Genomic DNA, 15,506 nt, shown 5'->3' with positions numbered 1-15,506 from the left:
TACAAAAATACAGTGAGAGGAAAGAAATGAGAAACATTGCTTCATTCAAAGTTATTAACTGGGGTTAAATCTAATGTTAAAAGCATTTAAGATGGGCAGAAGTCATCATAAAATCATCATAAGAGAAAATTATATAGCAGATAACAGTGCTTTATTTTGAAGAGAGAAAAAGCAGTGGGTTGATTCATATTGTTTTGCCCTTAAAGCACAAATACTTGCTCCTAGAGTGGTTGAAATCAAGTGTGTTTGTTTGGGATAAGTAAACCCCTGCATACCACAGGCTATTGCCTATGAAGAGAACAGTGACATCTCTGATTTGGATCAGTGTATGTGAGCAGGAGAGAGCGAGTGTGATAGAGAAGCCAGTGTTCTCAGCATAGCTGCTCTTGTTTTCTGCCCCACTTCACTGTAATAATGGGAAGAGGGTCCTCATCCCACTCACGGGCTCCCTCCATTCAGCCTATCAGATAATGCAGTGCTGAGAGGCTAAATGGTGCCTCTGTTTGTCTGGCCACTGACACACTGACACAGAGGAAATGGATCGCCATAGACCGTGACTGAATTTTGGCTGTTTGTTTGACCAGATCACTGTTATTATAGAATAAATAATCTGACAGTCATCATGTGGAAAATCAAAAGTGAGGAGAGTTAAAGGGGTCATATGATGCTTTTTTAAAGATCTTTCCACATAGTGGGGTAGATATGTGGGGGCGTGTTAGAATGAGCCGTTTTAGGGGGGCGTGGCAGAGTCTTAACTTTGATAAAGAATATCTCTTTGGTTTTGATAAGTCAGTCTTTGCAACTTCAGGGATCTTATCTATGCACAATAAGCTTGTAACACTCCAAAGAGAAAGGAAAACTTGAAATCGCATCATATGACCCCTTTAAAGGGATAGTTCACCCAAAAATGAGAATTCTGTCATTAATTACTCACCCTCATGTTGTTCCGGACCCGTAAGACCTTTGTTCATCTTCAGAATGCAAATTAACATTTGTGTGAGTGAATCCGAGCTAAAAAAAAAAAAGAAAGCACAATTGATTTGTTGATTGCCAGATTTTATTCCTGATTTGAAATATGTCACTGGAATGTTACCTTGACCAACAGTTCAGGAGATTTTGGTCTTTGCCTCTTTGAGTAGATTGGAGCATAACTGGAAATAACTGCCTAGACCTGGCTTCCCTTAAAGGAACTTTGATCAAAGTGCCAGCATTACTGTTTGGTTCAAAATGCAATATCTTTAAATTATGGTGAAAAATTAAAGAGACTATGAGATTTGTTGCCGTATTACAACTGGCTTCTGCACAAATTGTCTACAGCATTTGTCTAGGCCCTCAGGATAAATGTTCATCATATTCAACATAACGATGCCCCCCTGCTATCAATAAAGAAGCATGTCCAGCTTTATAGTTCTTTTATGATGTCCAAAGTCTGTTGTCTAGGACCAAAACTCCACCTGTCTGGAATTTAATCGTGGTCACTGTAAAAGTACATAAATACTGCTGCAGCTACAATAAACACAGATGAAGAATGATTCTGAGAGGTGAAAATGATCAGTGAAGTGCTGCTTCTGCTTTCTCACTACACCTGTATAGCCATCCACCTGTCTGTCCGTCTTTCTTCAGTCTTCTTTCAGTCATTGACATGGACACGTCAGCCGTCTCAGACAGCTTTCTGGTGACAAAACACATAATGGGCCCATTCATTGTATTCACATTGCAGTACTAGTCATGAAGGCTCCTTTATATGTCACACAGTAAATATGTTTCTTAACACTGTCTTACTCATCTCAGGCTGAATGTTTGTTTTAACCAGACATTTGGTCACTTTAACAAAATCTGTAGGTTTATTGTGAACAGGAGTTGCTCAGTGCTCTTCCCATGATTCAGTCATGGGAGCGATCGTTCCCGTCTGGTTTATCATGCATTTTATTACACTGGATTCTTCATCACTTGTGTAATAGAAGCAGTACTGATTAGACTGAATGTGTTTGTAGTTGCAGAGCTGTTTTTTACTGAAGAGGACGACTAATGTGAGAGTGACAGACAGAAAGAGAAACAGTAAAGATGTACCAATATCTGAGAATGCACTTTGTTCCTCTGTCACACCCTTCATGCTTTAATCTGTTCCTTATTGAGATACTTTCATTCCATCACACCAGACACACCTTCATTTTTCTACTCCATTACATCACGAGTAATGCTGGAGCTTTCCTGGGTTTTGTTGAGAAATTTTCTTAATGAAAAGGTGATGTTTAGGATGGAAAGTCAATGGAATCCATGAAAAACAATGTGAAAAACAAACGTGTGTGTGTTCAGGTTAATGAATAATGAAGGCCGTTGGGTCTTCTGTGCCAGGAGTCAGAGTAGTGGAGTAGTGTGTGTAATTCAATCCTGCCTCGTTCGACTGTCTGCGTGTCTGTGTCTGTCTGTATCTCAATAGAGCACAACAGTAGGGTTCTGCTTGTAAAAATCCCATTCAAATACTCCTTTAGAGAGTAACGTAGGCTAGACACATTTCAACACAGACCAGCATTGTCTACAAGAATGTTGAAGTCAATATGAAATCGAACCCATTTACTTTATTAATAATGCGTGTTCCTGATCTTATCATGAAGGATTCATAAGTGTACATTATAACAAAGAAATAAATGTGTCTTTATAATCTTTTATTAATATGTAATAACTTGCTCCACCTCTAAAATGGCTATTCCTGCTCGTGGCTTCATTCTGGAGTGTAACACCTGAATTTTAATCAGTCAGATTATGACAAATTATATTAATGTTTAAAAAAAAATTATTTTAGTTCAGTAAAAAGTCATTTGTATACAAACCAAAAATATTTCTAGCATTTAAGCGCAATTATTTAGGCCAGAAGGATTTAAAATAGGGATGCACAATATTATCGGACTGATATCGGAATCGGCAGATAATGGCTTTAAATGTAAATATCGGCATCGGCCCGATACGAAAAATGATGCAGATATGTCTTGCAGATAAGAGGAATATGTTACTCACATGTGCTCAGGGTGTGCTAGCGATTAGATCAAGTCAGCAGTGGCTCATTCTTGAAGCAAAGTTTTTGTCTGAATGATGACTAGATTCACTGGTTTGGATTGCTGCATTTAATCTGTGAAAGCACGTACAGAATGACTGGTTCGGTGTATGATAGAGTAAACAGTAATAGCACATACAGTGGCAGCAGCAGCGGCAGCCTCCCCCAGGTCCTAATGCCCATTCGGTAAGTAGTTTTAATTCCGTAGGGGGCGCTGTTGGCCTACTTCTAATTAAATTAAAAGTAAAATAGCCTGCACAAATAACATTTAGACTGTGTTTCTGATTTAAAAAGCAGTAATTGATGTCATAAAATGAGTATGTTTTGATTTAAAGGTCAGAAGCTAGCCTATTGCTTACATGAAAAAAAAATCACAAACATGACACTTGTAAATGGAATAATTTTATATATAATGATTTATTCATTAATGTGTAATATGTTTTATTTTTTAAACAAATCATAAGCTCTAAAATATTTTCAGAATTTTTACAACTCTTTTTGCTTTTATTTATAGTTATTTTCAAAGCTTCAATGTACTGTCAAAAAACCTTTATTATTGTTTATTTAATTCTAGCAAATAAGTTCTTGTTAAAAACTAACCAAAATTAAAAATATTTTTCTTATAATTTCTGCACAGGAGAGACTTGGTGTTGTTTCCAAACAAAAGGAAATATATCGGTATCAGTATCGGCCAAAACAAGTTGAAAAATATCGGAATATCGGATATCGGCAGAAATCCAATATCGTGCATCCCTAATTTAAGATCATAAAAACTCAATAAATAAAAGCTTGTTTAATTGTCAAATAAGTCAAGTAGGACACTGCCCCCAAATCTGGCACAATATCTAGCAATAACAAAAGGGAATTCACAATTGTGTCTTGTTGAAGTAAAGTGCTTTTTTGGAGAAGAGGAGAGCAGTGTCCGTAGAGGGGGAAGTGACTACAGATCAGGTTGTGCAGTGGAGTGTAATCTGAAGGACATCATATTGCTTCTGTTAGGGCCAGTATGAAGGAAAGGACATTCAGGGCTGTGACAGAAAAAAAAATACTTTTTCATTTCTTTGTGCTGTTGTGATTCACCTCTGAGCTGGTTGCTTTGGTTGAAGGGTTGAAGCTTTTTATTGAAGAATTTTCTGAAACTGAAGGAGAAAAAATAGTTCTGGAACCCATAAGGAGTATTTGATCTGTTTGAGGTCACTAGATGCTTTGAGCTGTTGAAAAAAAAAATATATATTATGACATATTCTTTGTTTGTCTCTCTTTATCTCCCCTCTAGGATGTCTGCTCCTGTCTCAGGTAGGAAGACCCCCGTGGACTATGGCGTACAGATTCGCTTTATAAATGACCTGCAGGACACCGGAGGGGGAGTGAGTGGGCAGCCTCGGAAAGAGCCGTCAAAAAAGCCTCCGAAAAAGCCACCGTCTCGCTATGGAGTGGCAGTGAGGGTGCAGGGCATTGGTGGGCAGCCCTATGTTGTACTGAAAGAGGGAGAAAAAGGAGATTCATATGGAGTACAGCTGAGATCCCAACCACCTGCTTACAGCAGCCTGCCTAGGTATGCTCCAAATCATTTTTTTAAAGAAAAATATATATATTTTTTTGTAGTGCTCTTAAACAATTAATCACGATTAATCACATCCAAAATAAAAGTTTTGGTTACATAATATATGTGTGTGTACTGTGTGTATTTATTATGTATATATAAATACAGACACATGCATGTATATATTTAAGAAAAATATGCTACATTTATATATTAAATATATTTATATATGATATAATTTACAGTCATGGCCAAAAATATCGGCACCCTTGGTAAATATGATCAAAGAAGGCTGTGAAAATTAATCTGCATTGTTAATCCTTTTGATCTTTTATTCCAGAATCTCTCCAGACCCTTCAGATTCCCAGCTCCATGTTGGTGCTTCTTCTCTTCAGTTCACCCCACTAATTTTCTATATAAATAATATACCTATTTTTGTGTTGTTTTTGAGGTTTGTGTTTGAATTATTGTACGGTTGGAAGATCCAAACATGGTCTATAAGATTTCTAACAGAGTCAGTCACTTATTGATTTTTTTATCTGTTTAAATATTTTCAAAATATATGCTGTATGTGTGTGTCTTTATATATACATAATAAATATACACAGTACACACATATATTATGTAAACAAAAACTTTTATTTTGGATGCGATTAATCGCGATTAATCATTTGACAGCACTATTTTTTTGATTATCTTAAAACCACCTTATCTAAATATCTGTGCTTTAAATAAATTTATATGAGTATATATGAGTATCTTTACTAAAATTCTTTTAGAATAATTTTCTTCATGAATTTAAGGCACTTAATAAATAGTATTATTAAGCAAATTAATTTAGTGCCTTAATGGGTTAATAGTAAAAAATATGTAATCATTTACTCACCTTCATGTCGTTCCAAACCTATATGCATTTCTTTCTACTGAAAACAAAAAAAATATATCTTGAAGAATGTTGGGAACCAAAATTGTTTAGTTAGCAACATTCTCCTTCTAGAAAATATCTTCTTTTGTGTTCCACAGAAGAAAGTAAGTCATATCATTTTAAAACAGTGGTGTCAAACAGGGGTGTCTTGTAAAGACATATGTAGGCAAAATAATTTTTTTAGCATTTAAGCACAGTCATTTAGATCTAAAGTTTAGAAATTAGCGATTGGTTGCAAAAAAGTAACTAATTAATTACACATTTTTCTGTAATTAATTGTGATTTGATTGCATATTAATATATTTATATTGTCATAATTTCACATTGAATTTCCAAATTAATGTAGAAATAATAAAAGTATCGTATATTTTTTTTAATATGTGTTTAATGGCATCTTTTTACCAAGTAGCCTGTTATTAATGAACGCCAGTATAATTAATACCAATATTGCTACCGATGTCTCTATTAAATGCATTTTCCTCACTTTTTGCCATTAATTATAGCCATTCAACATTTACAGTATAACTGAAAGCCATTCATTTTAACATTTAAAAATAGTGAAAAATAGTGAACTTAAAATCTTCATAAACTATAAATTGTATATGCAAAAACTATAAATTGAGTATAGATTAATCTTTATTTAAGATAGAAAAGAATGTTTAATCTGTATCTTTGATTTTTGTAATTCTCTAATTGTGTCTGTTTGTTTGTTAGGAGGAGAGAGGATGGGGTAATCCAGGGGCCGTATTTCTCGTCTGGAGGGAACACCCCCCTGCGTCGGGCTCAATCTCATGGCTCCCTGTTGGATAGAGAAGACGGCAGCGAAGACTTCACAGATCAACTCCGACGTCCGCTTGGAGATGGACGCTCCGGTAGCTACGGAAACCTGGATGGAGGTATTGGTATGGGAGCAGACAGGGAGCTGCCCAGAGAAAGGATGGAGAGAAATCAGTGGGGTGGATCCTACCAGACAGGGCTGAATGGCACTTTAGGAAGAGGGAGAGCTGGAGGCAGTCATCACACCTCATCAGAATCAGTCGAAATATCTCCATACAACCAGCACACTCACAGCCAATCAGCTCCCAACTCCATCCGTCAGACGCCTGCCCACAGACTGCACAGCTCTGCAGCACAGGCGGGTAACACTGGGACCAACACCAAGGGGCGCTATCCCATCCCAAAAGCAGACAACAGACCCACCTCAACCTCACCGTTACCCGCTCCATCTCTCATCCTAAACACATACTCTTCACCGCAGTCTTCCTCACCTGCTTCTGCCTACAGCAGCCTGGGCCGTGGCTCAAGTTCTGTCGCCAAGGTCACGGCTGTCTCTTCATCTGCTTCAGTTGATGGACATGTGAGTGATGGGTTAAATAAAGAGGTTTGCAGTATTAAAAGTATGCACTACTCTTAGTGTTTAACATTAATTTAGAAATGAATAGCAAGTACTGAACCTGTGGGGAACAAATCATTTCTCTTCTTTTTGACCTCCATACCATGTATTCTTTACAGTCTCTTAAATGCAGGTTTGTTTTCATAGAAATATTGTCTAGGGCAATTTTCTCAGTTTCTAGATAGTTTTGCATTCACATAAAATGTCCTTAGCTTTGCCTCATCTGTCCTATGTTCACTGGCTTTGTTTACATGCAACCAGATAAACATTAGAAGAAAGATTGATTGATTGAACACCACAATCTATCATCATCTAATCAATCTTGGTCTTATGAATGTTTATTTTTGTCTTTCGTCTTTCAAACTGGTCAGTGGCGTAAACTGAATATTTACTAAATATTTGCTAAAAAAGCTTTTCTGATAGACATGTCAGCTTTCTTTTGAGTTGTGTTATTAAGGCAAAAACTACCATCATGCTTGTGGTAGCTCCGGTAACGTTATGTTTTTGGTGACTTTCTCAGCTCTTGAATGCGGCAACTGGGCACTATGTGCTTAAGTTTTGTTCTGAATACCTGTAGTGTACATGTAAATGAACATGCGAATCAGATTGCAAAGTTGATAACTTTCAGAATCTGAAATCGGATTGGAATTATTCCAACTGATGAAAATTAGTGCATGCAAACATCCCTTCTGAGGCTTTGTTTTAAAATCTAGTGAACTGCTTTTTGCTTTACATACAGTAGGCCGCTGTCTTAAAAGGCAGCATCCTAAATTATGCTGAACATCATTACTGTCTTATTTAGACTGCGTTCCTCTGATGAACATGTTGAGGCTCAACTCCCAGTTGATTCCAATAGATTATGGTGTTAGCAAATCAACATTATGTTTCTCTAAGAATAAAACTATATATAACAAATGTTGTGTAAAATAGTATTTTTTTTAAATGAATTAAAACGTTTTTTTAGGTAAATATAAAACACATTTAAATGATTAAATTATGTAATACATGTAAATATTTTCAAAATATATACAATATGTGTGTGTCTTTATATATACATAATAAATATACATAGTACACACAGATATATTATGTAAATAAAAACCGTTATTTTGGATGCGATTAATCACGATTAATCATTTGACCGTATTAATTTAAATGCTTTTTCAATTTATTTCTTTTTGAAAGAAATATATTTTTAAGTGACACTTCTCAACTTATTCTCATTTACTTGGGATTGCATTCTTTTCTTTGTGAAGGATACATGCCAAAAAAGGGATCTGCTCTTTGTAGGGATGTAACGATTAACTGCGAGCCGGTTGAAAATCGATTCAAATATGTGACGATTCAAATCGGTTGAGATGCCAAACAAATCGCGATTCATTTAGGTGTAGGAGTTTATATGAATGTATGTCTGAAAAAGGACACATTTAATTTATAATTTGTCTTAAATCTCATTTTGTTAAAAAAAATTATAATAATCGTGAATCGAATCGAATCGTGAAATCAAAATCGTGAATAGAATCGAATCGTGACTTGAGTGAATCGTTACATCCCTAGTTGGAACACCCTTTGCATTTGTACCATTTTGAACCTTTGCATTTGCATGTGCACCTCTGATGCTTTAAAGGGATAGTTTACCCAAAAATGAAAATTCTGTCATTAATTACTTAACCCTCATGTCGTTCCAAACCCGTAAGACATTCGTTCATCTTCGGAACACAAATTAAGATATTTTTGATGAAATCCGAAAGCTTTCTGACCCTGCATAGAAACCAATGCAACCGACATGTTCAAGGCCCAGAAGGGTTGTAAGGACATCGTTAAAATAGTCCATGTGACATCAGTTGTTCAATCTTAATTTGCAGCTTGTTTGCAAGCAGAGGAATGCATAAGCATGCACCGTGTTACTGCCATAAACGTGTGTCGAAGTCTGACACATAAGAGCAGAAATTGTTGAATAAAGTCATTATTTTTGTTTTCTTTCGCACAAAAACTATATTCGTAGCTGCATTAAATTACAGTTGAACCACTGATGTCACATGGACTATTTTAACAATGTCCTTACTACCTTTCTGGTCCTTGAACATGGTAGTTGCATTGCTGTCTAAATGCATCCCTTCAAAATGCTGTCAGAGTTTTGAAAGAGTGTAATTTGAGTAGGTTACAGAAAAGCTATTCATCAACCTGATACTCTATTCTCTCTGGCATTGAATGTCATTTAGCTTGATTTAGCTTGTTGGTGTCAGCTGACAGAGTGCACACTTATGTTACTTCTCAGATGTATCAATTGTAGCCCACTCTTCAGACTGTATAAGAAATGTTACTTTGTTGTTTTGAACATATTCTATATGGGTTGTGTTTGATGCTTAAAAAACTGTTATCTCCATTTAGGTAACTCCTGACCTTTTGATGGACCAGGGTCAAAGTTCAGGGTCAGAGTTCTCAACTGAAGATCAGATACAGCAGATAATCTACGATGTTCTACGTCAGGGGTAAACCATTGTTCTGATGCGTAACAGCAATATATAGAGCAACAGTTAGTAACATTTTGTTTCTCCTAATTCTTCAGGAGTACAGAGGGAGTTGCTGTCATTAAGCACAGAGTTCGAGTCATCTGTAATAAAATTCAAGGACTGAAGGTACAGTCTGTCACATTTCGAAGCATTGCTATTTCTTCATTTTAATTTTCGAACATAAAACAAATATCAACACCTGATCATGTAACAAAAAATGAAAGACTTCCACCAGAATGACACAACCAGTTCAGCTTTTCAGATTAACTGAAGCACAGTCGGTGACCGTACAAACAAAAATGGCACAATGTTCTGTTCAGGCTTTGATATTAAATGATTAATATTATGAAAGGTGTTTCAGGTGTACTAAATCAGAGACTGTTATTGTGTAATGTCCTGCCCTTCAGTTATAAGAGCCAGTAGATGTTTTTAATAGAGATATTGCTTGTTTGTTTACTTTAAATGCACTTTTAGTGTGCATTGAACTAAAGAATCAAAATATATGATAGAATTGCTTATTTCATTGGTGATTTGAGCTGTTATTAAGGCATAATCTTGACAGACAGTTTAGAATATTGCCATCATTCCTCATTCAAGTACATAAAAGATGTACTTGTATTATCTGCTTAGAAAATTGCTGCCTGGGGTGTTACCAAGATAGCCACAGAGTGATCTGACTTTGACTAAACCCAGCTGCAAATAAATCTGCCATTTTTAAAAAGCTGTTATAAACAAGTGTCCGCAGTGTGAGATGATTTACTCTAGTGATAAAATCACCCGGTCTAGCTGTGGAGGTAGGCTCGGTTGGCACTGTATTTAGTGCGCAGACAGGCATTGCTAAAATGGGCATTACATTTGATGGCTTTTTAGGTTTTGGCATCTCTTGCTAAGCTATAATGAATTGGCAGCGGATCCCACCTCACTTACAACAGCTGAGCCCATTTTAGAGTGGAAGGAGGAATGAATGTTTACCTCCCCCACACAAAAGCTCATTAATTATACAATACAAAAAAGATCCAGCATAGATCAATCTAAAGTAATAAAACTATATCAAATTATAAATGCTAATAAGTGACCATCAGAAATTCAAAATGTAAACAGACACTGAAAAAAAATCCTGTAATGCCTTATATGTGACCCTGGACCACAAAATTTCTTGAAATAGAGATTTATACATCATCTGAAAACTGAATAAGCTTCCCATTGATCTATGGTTTGTTAGGATAGGGCAATGTTTGGCCGAGATACAACTATTTGAAAATCAGGAATCTAAAGTTGCAAAAAAATCTAAATATTGAGAAAATCGCCTTTAAAGTTGTCCAAATGAAGTCCTTAGCAATGCATATTACTAATCAAAAATTAAGTTTTAATATTTAAGTTAGGAACTTTACAAAATATCTGTATAAATCTCAGTTTCGAGAAATTGACCCTTATGACTGGTTTTGTGGTCCAGGGTCACGTATTAGGTTTTTGACATTGATAATAATGATAAGAAATTATTTTTTGAGCACCAAATCAGCATGTTCAAATGATTTCTGAAGAAATATGTAAAACTGAAGTCTGTAGAAATGACTGATGAAAACAGGAATAAGGAATAAATACATTTTAAAATATATTAAAATAGAAAACAGTTATTTTAAAATGTGATAGTATTTCAAAATATTACAGTTTTAACTGTTTTTTAACCAAATAAATGCAGCTTTGGTGAGCATAAGAGACTTCTTTCAAAAACATTAAAAACGTACTAACCACAAACGCTTGAACAGTAGTGTGTGTATGTGTAGTATTATTCTAATCATTCTTTGTCTTCAATGCTGAGCTTTTGAGAATAATTTAAAACTCTCATATGTGCTTCCTTGTTTGCTTTATAGGCAAGGACTGTATTGTTTCTTTCTGAGAGCAATTACTTAGTATAGTGATCTTTAGACAGGATTAAATCCTCAAACCTATTACTATATGTCTCAGCAGGGGTAGCAAACCACTAATTACTACTCTGTCTTCTAAATACTATCATAGAGGTGGACTTGGATTATAGTGTTTTGAGCTAATTGGAGCATAATCTGGTAATGCCTTGTTTACCTGAAAAGCTGTTTGACGCACAGTTATATACAGCACAGCTCTTCTCATACATTTACCGCAATATGTTTTTATTTAGTACTGTCCTAATGAAGTTATAATTTGTATTGTATTGTTTGTTTTAGTTTTTTTTATATTTTATTTTAACTATCATTTAAAAGCAATCATTCAGCAATCAAAGTAATAATTGTAAGGTTATAATTTAGTACTGTCAATATAATTTACACAAACTTTCCTGTTAAAAAAAAATTACATACTTCTGGTTCAAGCCCCAAGCGTGCCCACTGCCCTGCATATTTGAGTTCTTCCCCACAGTGACTATCACAAATGACTGCAAGTAGTTGATGCTTGGGGCAACAAATGATAAAATGTTAAACACAAATACAACTAAATAAGATTATGACCTTTAATTTTTAAATATTCTTACACTTACGAGAAAAGGGGTATGTACAGTATACTTAAGAGCATGAATGAATGAATGATGCATTTATATAGTGCTTTATTGTGTATTGTTGTACATCCAAAGCACTTAACAATCATGTGCACTTGGATGATGCGACTGCAGCCACAGGACAAGTCTTGGGCTGCAGGGTGATATGGCTGTGGCCATAGATTGAGCATAGGTGTATAACCGTTGCCCCTCGGATTTCAGGTGAACAGATCTGATGACTCCTTGAAGGAGGAGCTTGAGAAATGTCTGGATGAAAATGTACAGCTGCAGGAACATCTGGGACGGAAGAATACAGAGCTGCACCAAACACATTCAGAGTAAGACAAACACAAATACCTTTGTCACTATTGTGTGTTTATCAACATGAACATTCACACATCTGTGGTGAGAACGATATAAAATCTGCAAAATAATGTATAGTTAAACTAGGTTTTATCTGTTTGCTTATCTCTCTCTCAGGCTAACTCAGTTACGAATGGACAGAGAGAATGCAGAATCTCATGTTAGAGAGATGGAGGATCAGCTGGCAGGACTACAGGAGGAGCTGAGGAGAGAGACAGACAACAAAGCTCAGGCTGACACTATGCACATGGTGATCACACACAGACACACACACACACACTCTCTAGACTGAGATTAAAAAGGTCACAAATGCAACAAATAAAGGATTTGTAATGACAAATCAACACCTTAGTTGAAAGTGTTTTTAAACCTGTGAAAACCCTTAAAATATTTCATTCACACTTACTGCACTGCACACATTAGGCTGCAGACAAAAACTGCAAATTACTAGTAGTAAAATGATATTGCTGTGCTGGTATTGAGATTATTAAAAAGAATTATGATTTGGTTGTGTACAGGAGTTGATGGCAGTGAGAGGTGAGTTGGCCGAAGCTGCAGCGCTGTGTCAGAAGCAGGAGGATATTCTGAGGCAGAGAGAGAGGGAGCTGACTGCTCTAAAGGGGGCATTAAAGGATGAGGTCTCCACACATGACAAGGAGATAGAGGCTCTCAGAGAGCAGTACAGCCAAGACATGGAGAGACTACGAGCAAGCATGGAGCAGGTTTCACAGGTACACGCCCAATGTTGGACAGTAAATTAAATGGGACCCAAGACAGAACCCTGTTGAACACCTGTTATCATGCAATTTAGAAAGAAGTGTTTAATCTCGCAGCACTTTGCATAGGAATTATGTTGCACATATGCACAACGTGATTATCTCTCTGTGCCTCAGTCTCAGGCAAGTATTGAAGCCGAGCGCCACCGTGTAAACTCTACGGTAAGGTCTCTTCAGCAGCAATTGGAGGAGAGCAGAGATGAGGGACATCACTGGAGAGAGCAGTTTCAGTCCAGCAGAGAAGAGCTACGCAACACCAAACAAGAGTGAGTCACACTTACACAAGTTAGTTTAGGTATACAGTTTAATTATTTTTGCATTACGCTTAGTTCTGTCTTTTTTGTTGATGTGTATTTCTCTCCTTTTTCGTGGTATGCATTTTGTTGAGGCAGTGGACAACGGGTTCGACCCAAAGCAGAGTGAGAGACTGTCTCAGATTAGCTAAGATTTATCTGTAGATGTGTGATTGAACCTATTAGTATTTGTAAGTCTGACTTGTCGAAGATCCCACAACTATAATTTTAAACAAATGATTTGATGATTTAATAATAAATTATTGAATGTTTTTTTTTGTTCTTTTTAGTGTAATAAATCACAATTTTAAAACACAAAATCCTTACTGAATCTAAAGGAACTAGTTTTATCATTACTAAACATTACAGAAAATCATGATACCTTCTGTATGACAACTCTAATTACCTCATCACTAGTTCATCATCACAAATACTCTGCATCATTAAGAAATAAAATCCTGCCGCTTGTTATTTTCTTTCAGAAAAGATGCTGCTAATCTTCAAACTTAAATACACCAAACTAATTTTTCCATCTCTGAATGGCCTTTCTGTAACAGAGCAAGATGGTACCATTAATTGAGACAGAGTCCAATAAAAAAATGCACATAAGCAACATTACTTTCACATTATGGATCTTGGATCTTGACACTAAATCAATAGTTTGACCACCCATATTAACATCTTCAGGAAATATTTGGAGTTCAATCGTATTAAAATAAGTTCTCATTTAGGACATTTTAATAGCTGCTATTCACAGCAGACTGTGTGCATATTTGTTATTAAACACTTACGGTTTAGCTGTTTTGTGTTTTGCATATGGTGTTTGTCTGTGTTTGTACTATGTGTGTATATATTTACGTGTGTGTGTTAGGTTACTCCAGGCTCGTATGGAGAAAGAGGAGTTTGAGGAGGAGCTGAAAGATCTGCAGGAGAAAGTCAACACAATGAAACAGCAGATCCCAGATCCCAAACAGACCCAGACAGTCAACCAGGTATATACACGCTCTTTTGCTTATGAATGTTAAATTAATAAAAGTTTTCAAGACTTAAAATACTCTTTGTATTTTTATAGGAACTTGAGCGTTGTCGTGCTGACCTACAGAAGGCCCAGGCAGATATGGATAAATTAAGAACAGATCTTGACAAGAAGACAATGGAAATTGTGTTATTAAAGAAGAGCAAACAGGAGCTTGAAGCAGAGCAGAAATATGAGATTGACAGATTGAGGGACCAGTCATGCAGAGATAAAGAAGAGCTGACTAAAGCTCATGAGAAGGCCAAACAGGTAACATACAGTATTACAGCATCAAAGCAGGTACCATCTGTTAGTTTTTTACTTACGATTTTTATTTACCTCCGGCAGCTAGCAGAACCTTCATTGGTGGAGGCCCTGCACAAGGAGTTGAGTGACATGCAAGAAGAGGTGAGCCGACTGCGCAGTCAGCTGCTCTCAACTGAAGAAGAGCTGCAGGCGGAGAGAGACAAACTCAGCTCTGCTCAAACCCAAGTAAACAATCTGACACATGAGCACAAGGAACTCAAGGAAACCAATGCGCGTATAAAGGAGAGAATCATACGCCTGGAGGTTAGGATGCAGATTAACATAATTATGTAATGATGCACCTTATTTTCCCTATTATTAAACTACAATAAATGTGTGTGTAAGTGCATTGGTTTGAGAGTGTGGGGTGGTTAAGTGCTTTCGGTCAGCTGCATTTTAAAAGATGTGATGGTCTGGACTTTTGGGGGCTCAGGTGGAGGTTGGCAGCACATTACACCAGAGGGGAAAAGAGAGGTTAAAGGTTTTGGAAAGTGACTTATTGCCATCTTATGAAGGAAGAAAAAGATGGCTCTCAGTGAAATTAAAGGATTAGTTCACTTACAGAAAAAATGTACTCACCCCCATGTCATCCAAGATGTTCATGTCTTTCTTTCTTCAGATAAAAAGAAATTAAGGTTTTTGAGGAAAACATTCCAGGATTTTTCTCCATATAGTGGACTTCAATGGGACCCAATGGGTTGAAGGTCCAAAATGCAGCTTCAAAGGGCTCTACATGATCCCAGCCGAGGAATAAGGGTCTTATCTAGTGAAATGATTGGTCATTTTCCTAAAAAAAAAAATATATATATATATATTTTTTT

The 15,506-nt window shown here is 36.3% G+C and overlaps 1 protein-coding gene across 2 annotated transcripts in view; it reads left to right on the top strand.

Moving 5' to 3' along the window:
* Positions 1 to 15,506, top strand: part of LOC107714679 (cingulin-like) — a 30,615-nt gene that overhangs the window by 5,670 nt on the left and 9,439 nt on the right. For both annotated transcript variants that reach the window (XM_016520612.1, XM_016520610.1), the window contains exons 2-12: positions 4,329 to 4,607; positions 6,235 to 6,877; positions 9,305 to 9,405; positions 9,483 to 9,552; positions 12,155 to 12,270; positions 12,413 to 12,545; positions 12,814 to 13,026; positions 13,189 to 13,337; positions 14,236 to 14,356; positions 14,437 to 14,649; positions 14,728 to 14,949. In XM_016520612.1, the coding sequence (XP_016376098.1) occupies positions 4,330 to 4,607; positions 6,235 to 6,877; positions 9,305 to 9,405; positions 9,483 to 9,552; positions 12,155 to 12,270; positions 12,413 to 12,545; positions 12,814 to 13,026; positions 13,189 to 13,337; positions 14,236 to 14,356; positions 14,437 to 14,649; positions 14,728 to 14,949 (2,259 nt within the window). In that variant the 5' untranslated portion in view covers position 4,329. The remainder of the gene's footprint in view (positions 1 to 4,328; positions 4,608 to 6,234; positions 6,878 to 9,304; positions 9,406 to 9,482; positions 9,553 to 12,154; positions 12,271 to 12,412; positions 12,546 to 12,813; positions 13,027 to 13,188; positions 13,338 to 14,235; positions 14,357 to 14,436; positions 14,650 to 14,727; positions 14,950 to 15,506) is intronic.

This window comes from Sinocyclocheilus rhinocerous, unplaced genomic scaffold, assembly GCF_001515625.1.
Source record: "Sinocyclocheilus rhinocerous isolate Xijiao unplaced genomic scaffold, SAMN03320098_v1.1 scaffold2194, whole genome shotgun sequence".
Lineage (NCBI taxonomy): Eukaryota > Metazoa > Chordata > Actinopteri > Cypriniformes > Cyprinidae > Sinocyclocheilus > Sinocyclocheilus rhinocerous.
The sequence above is the reverse complement of the archived record's forward strand: the minus strand, read 5'-3'. Positions and strand labels throughout refer to the sequence as shown.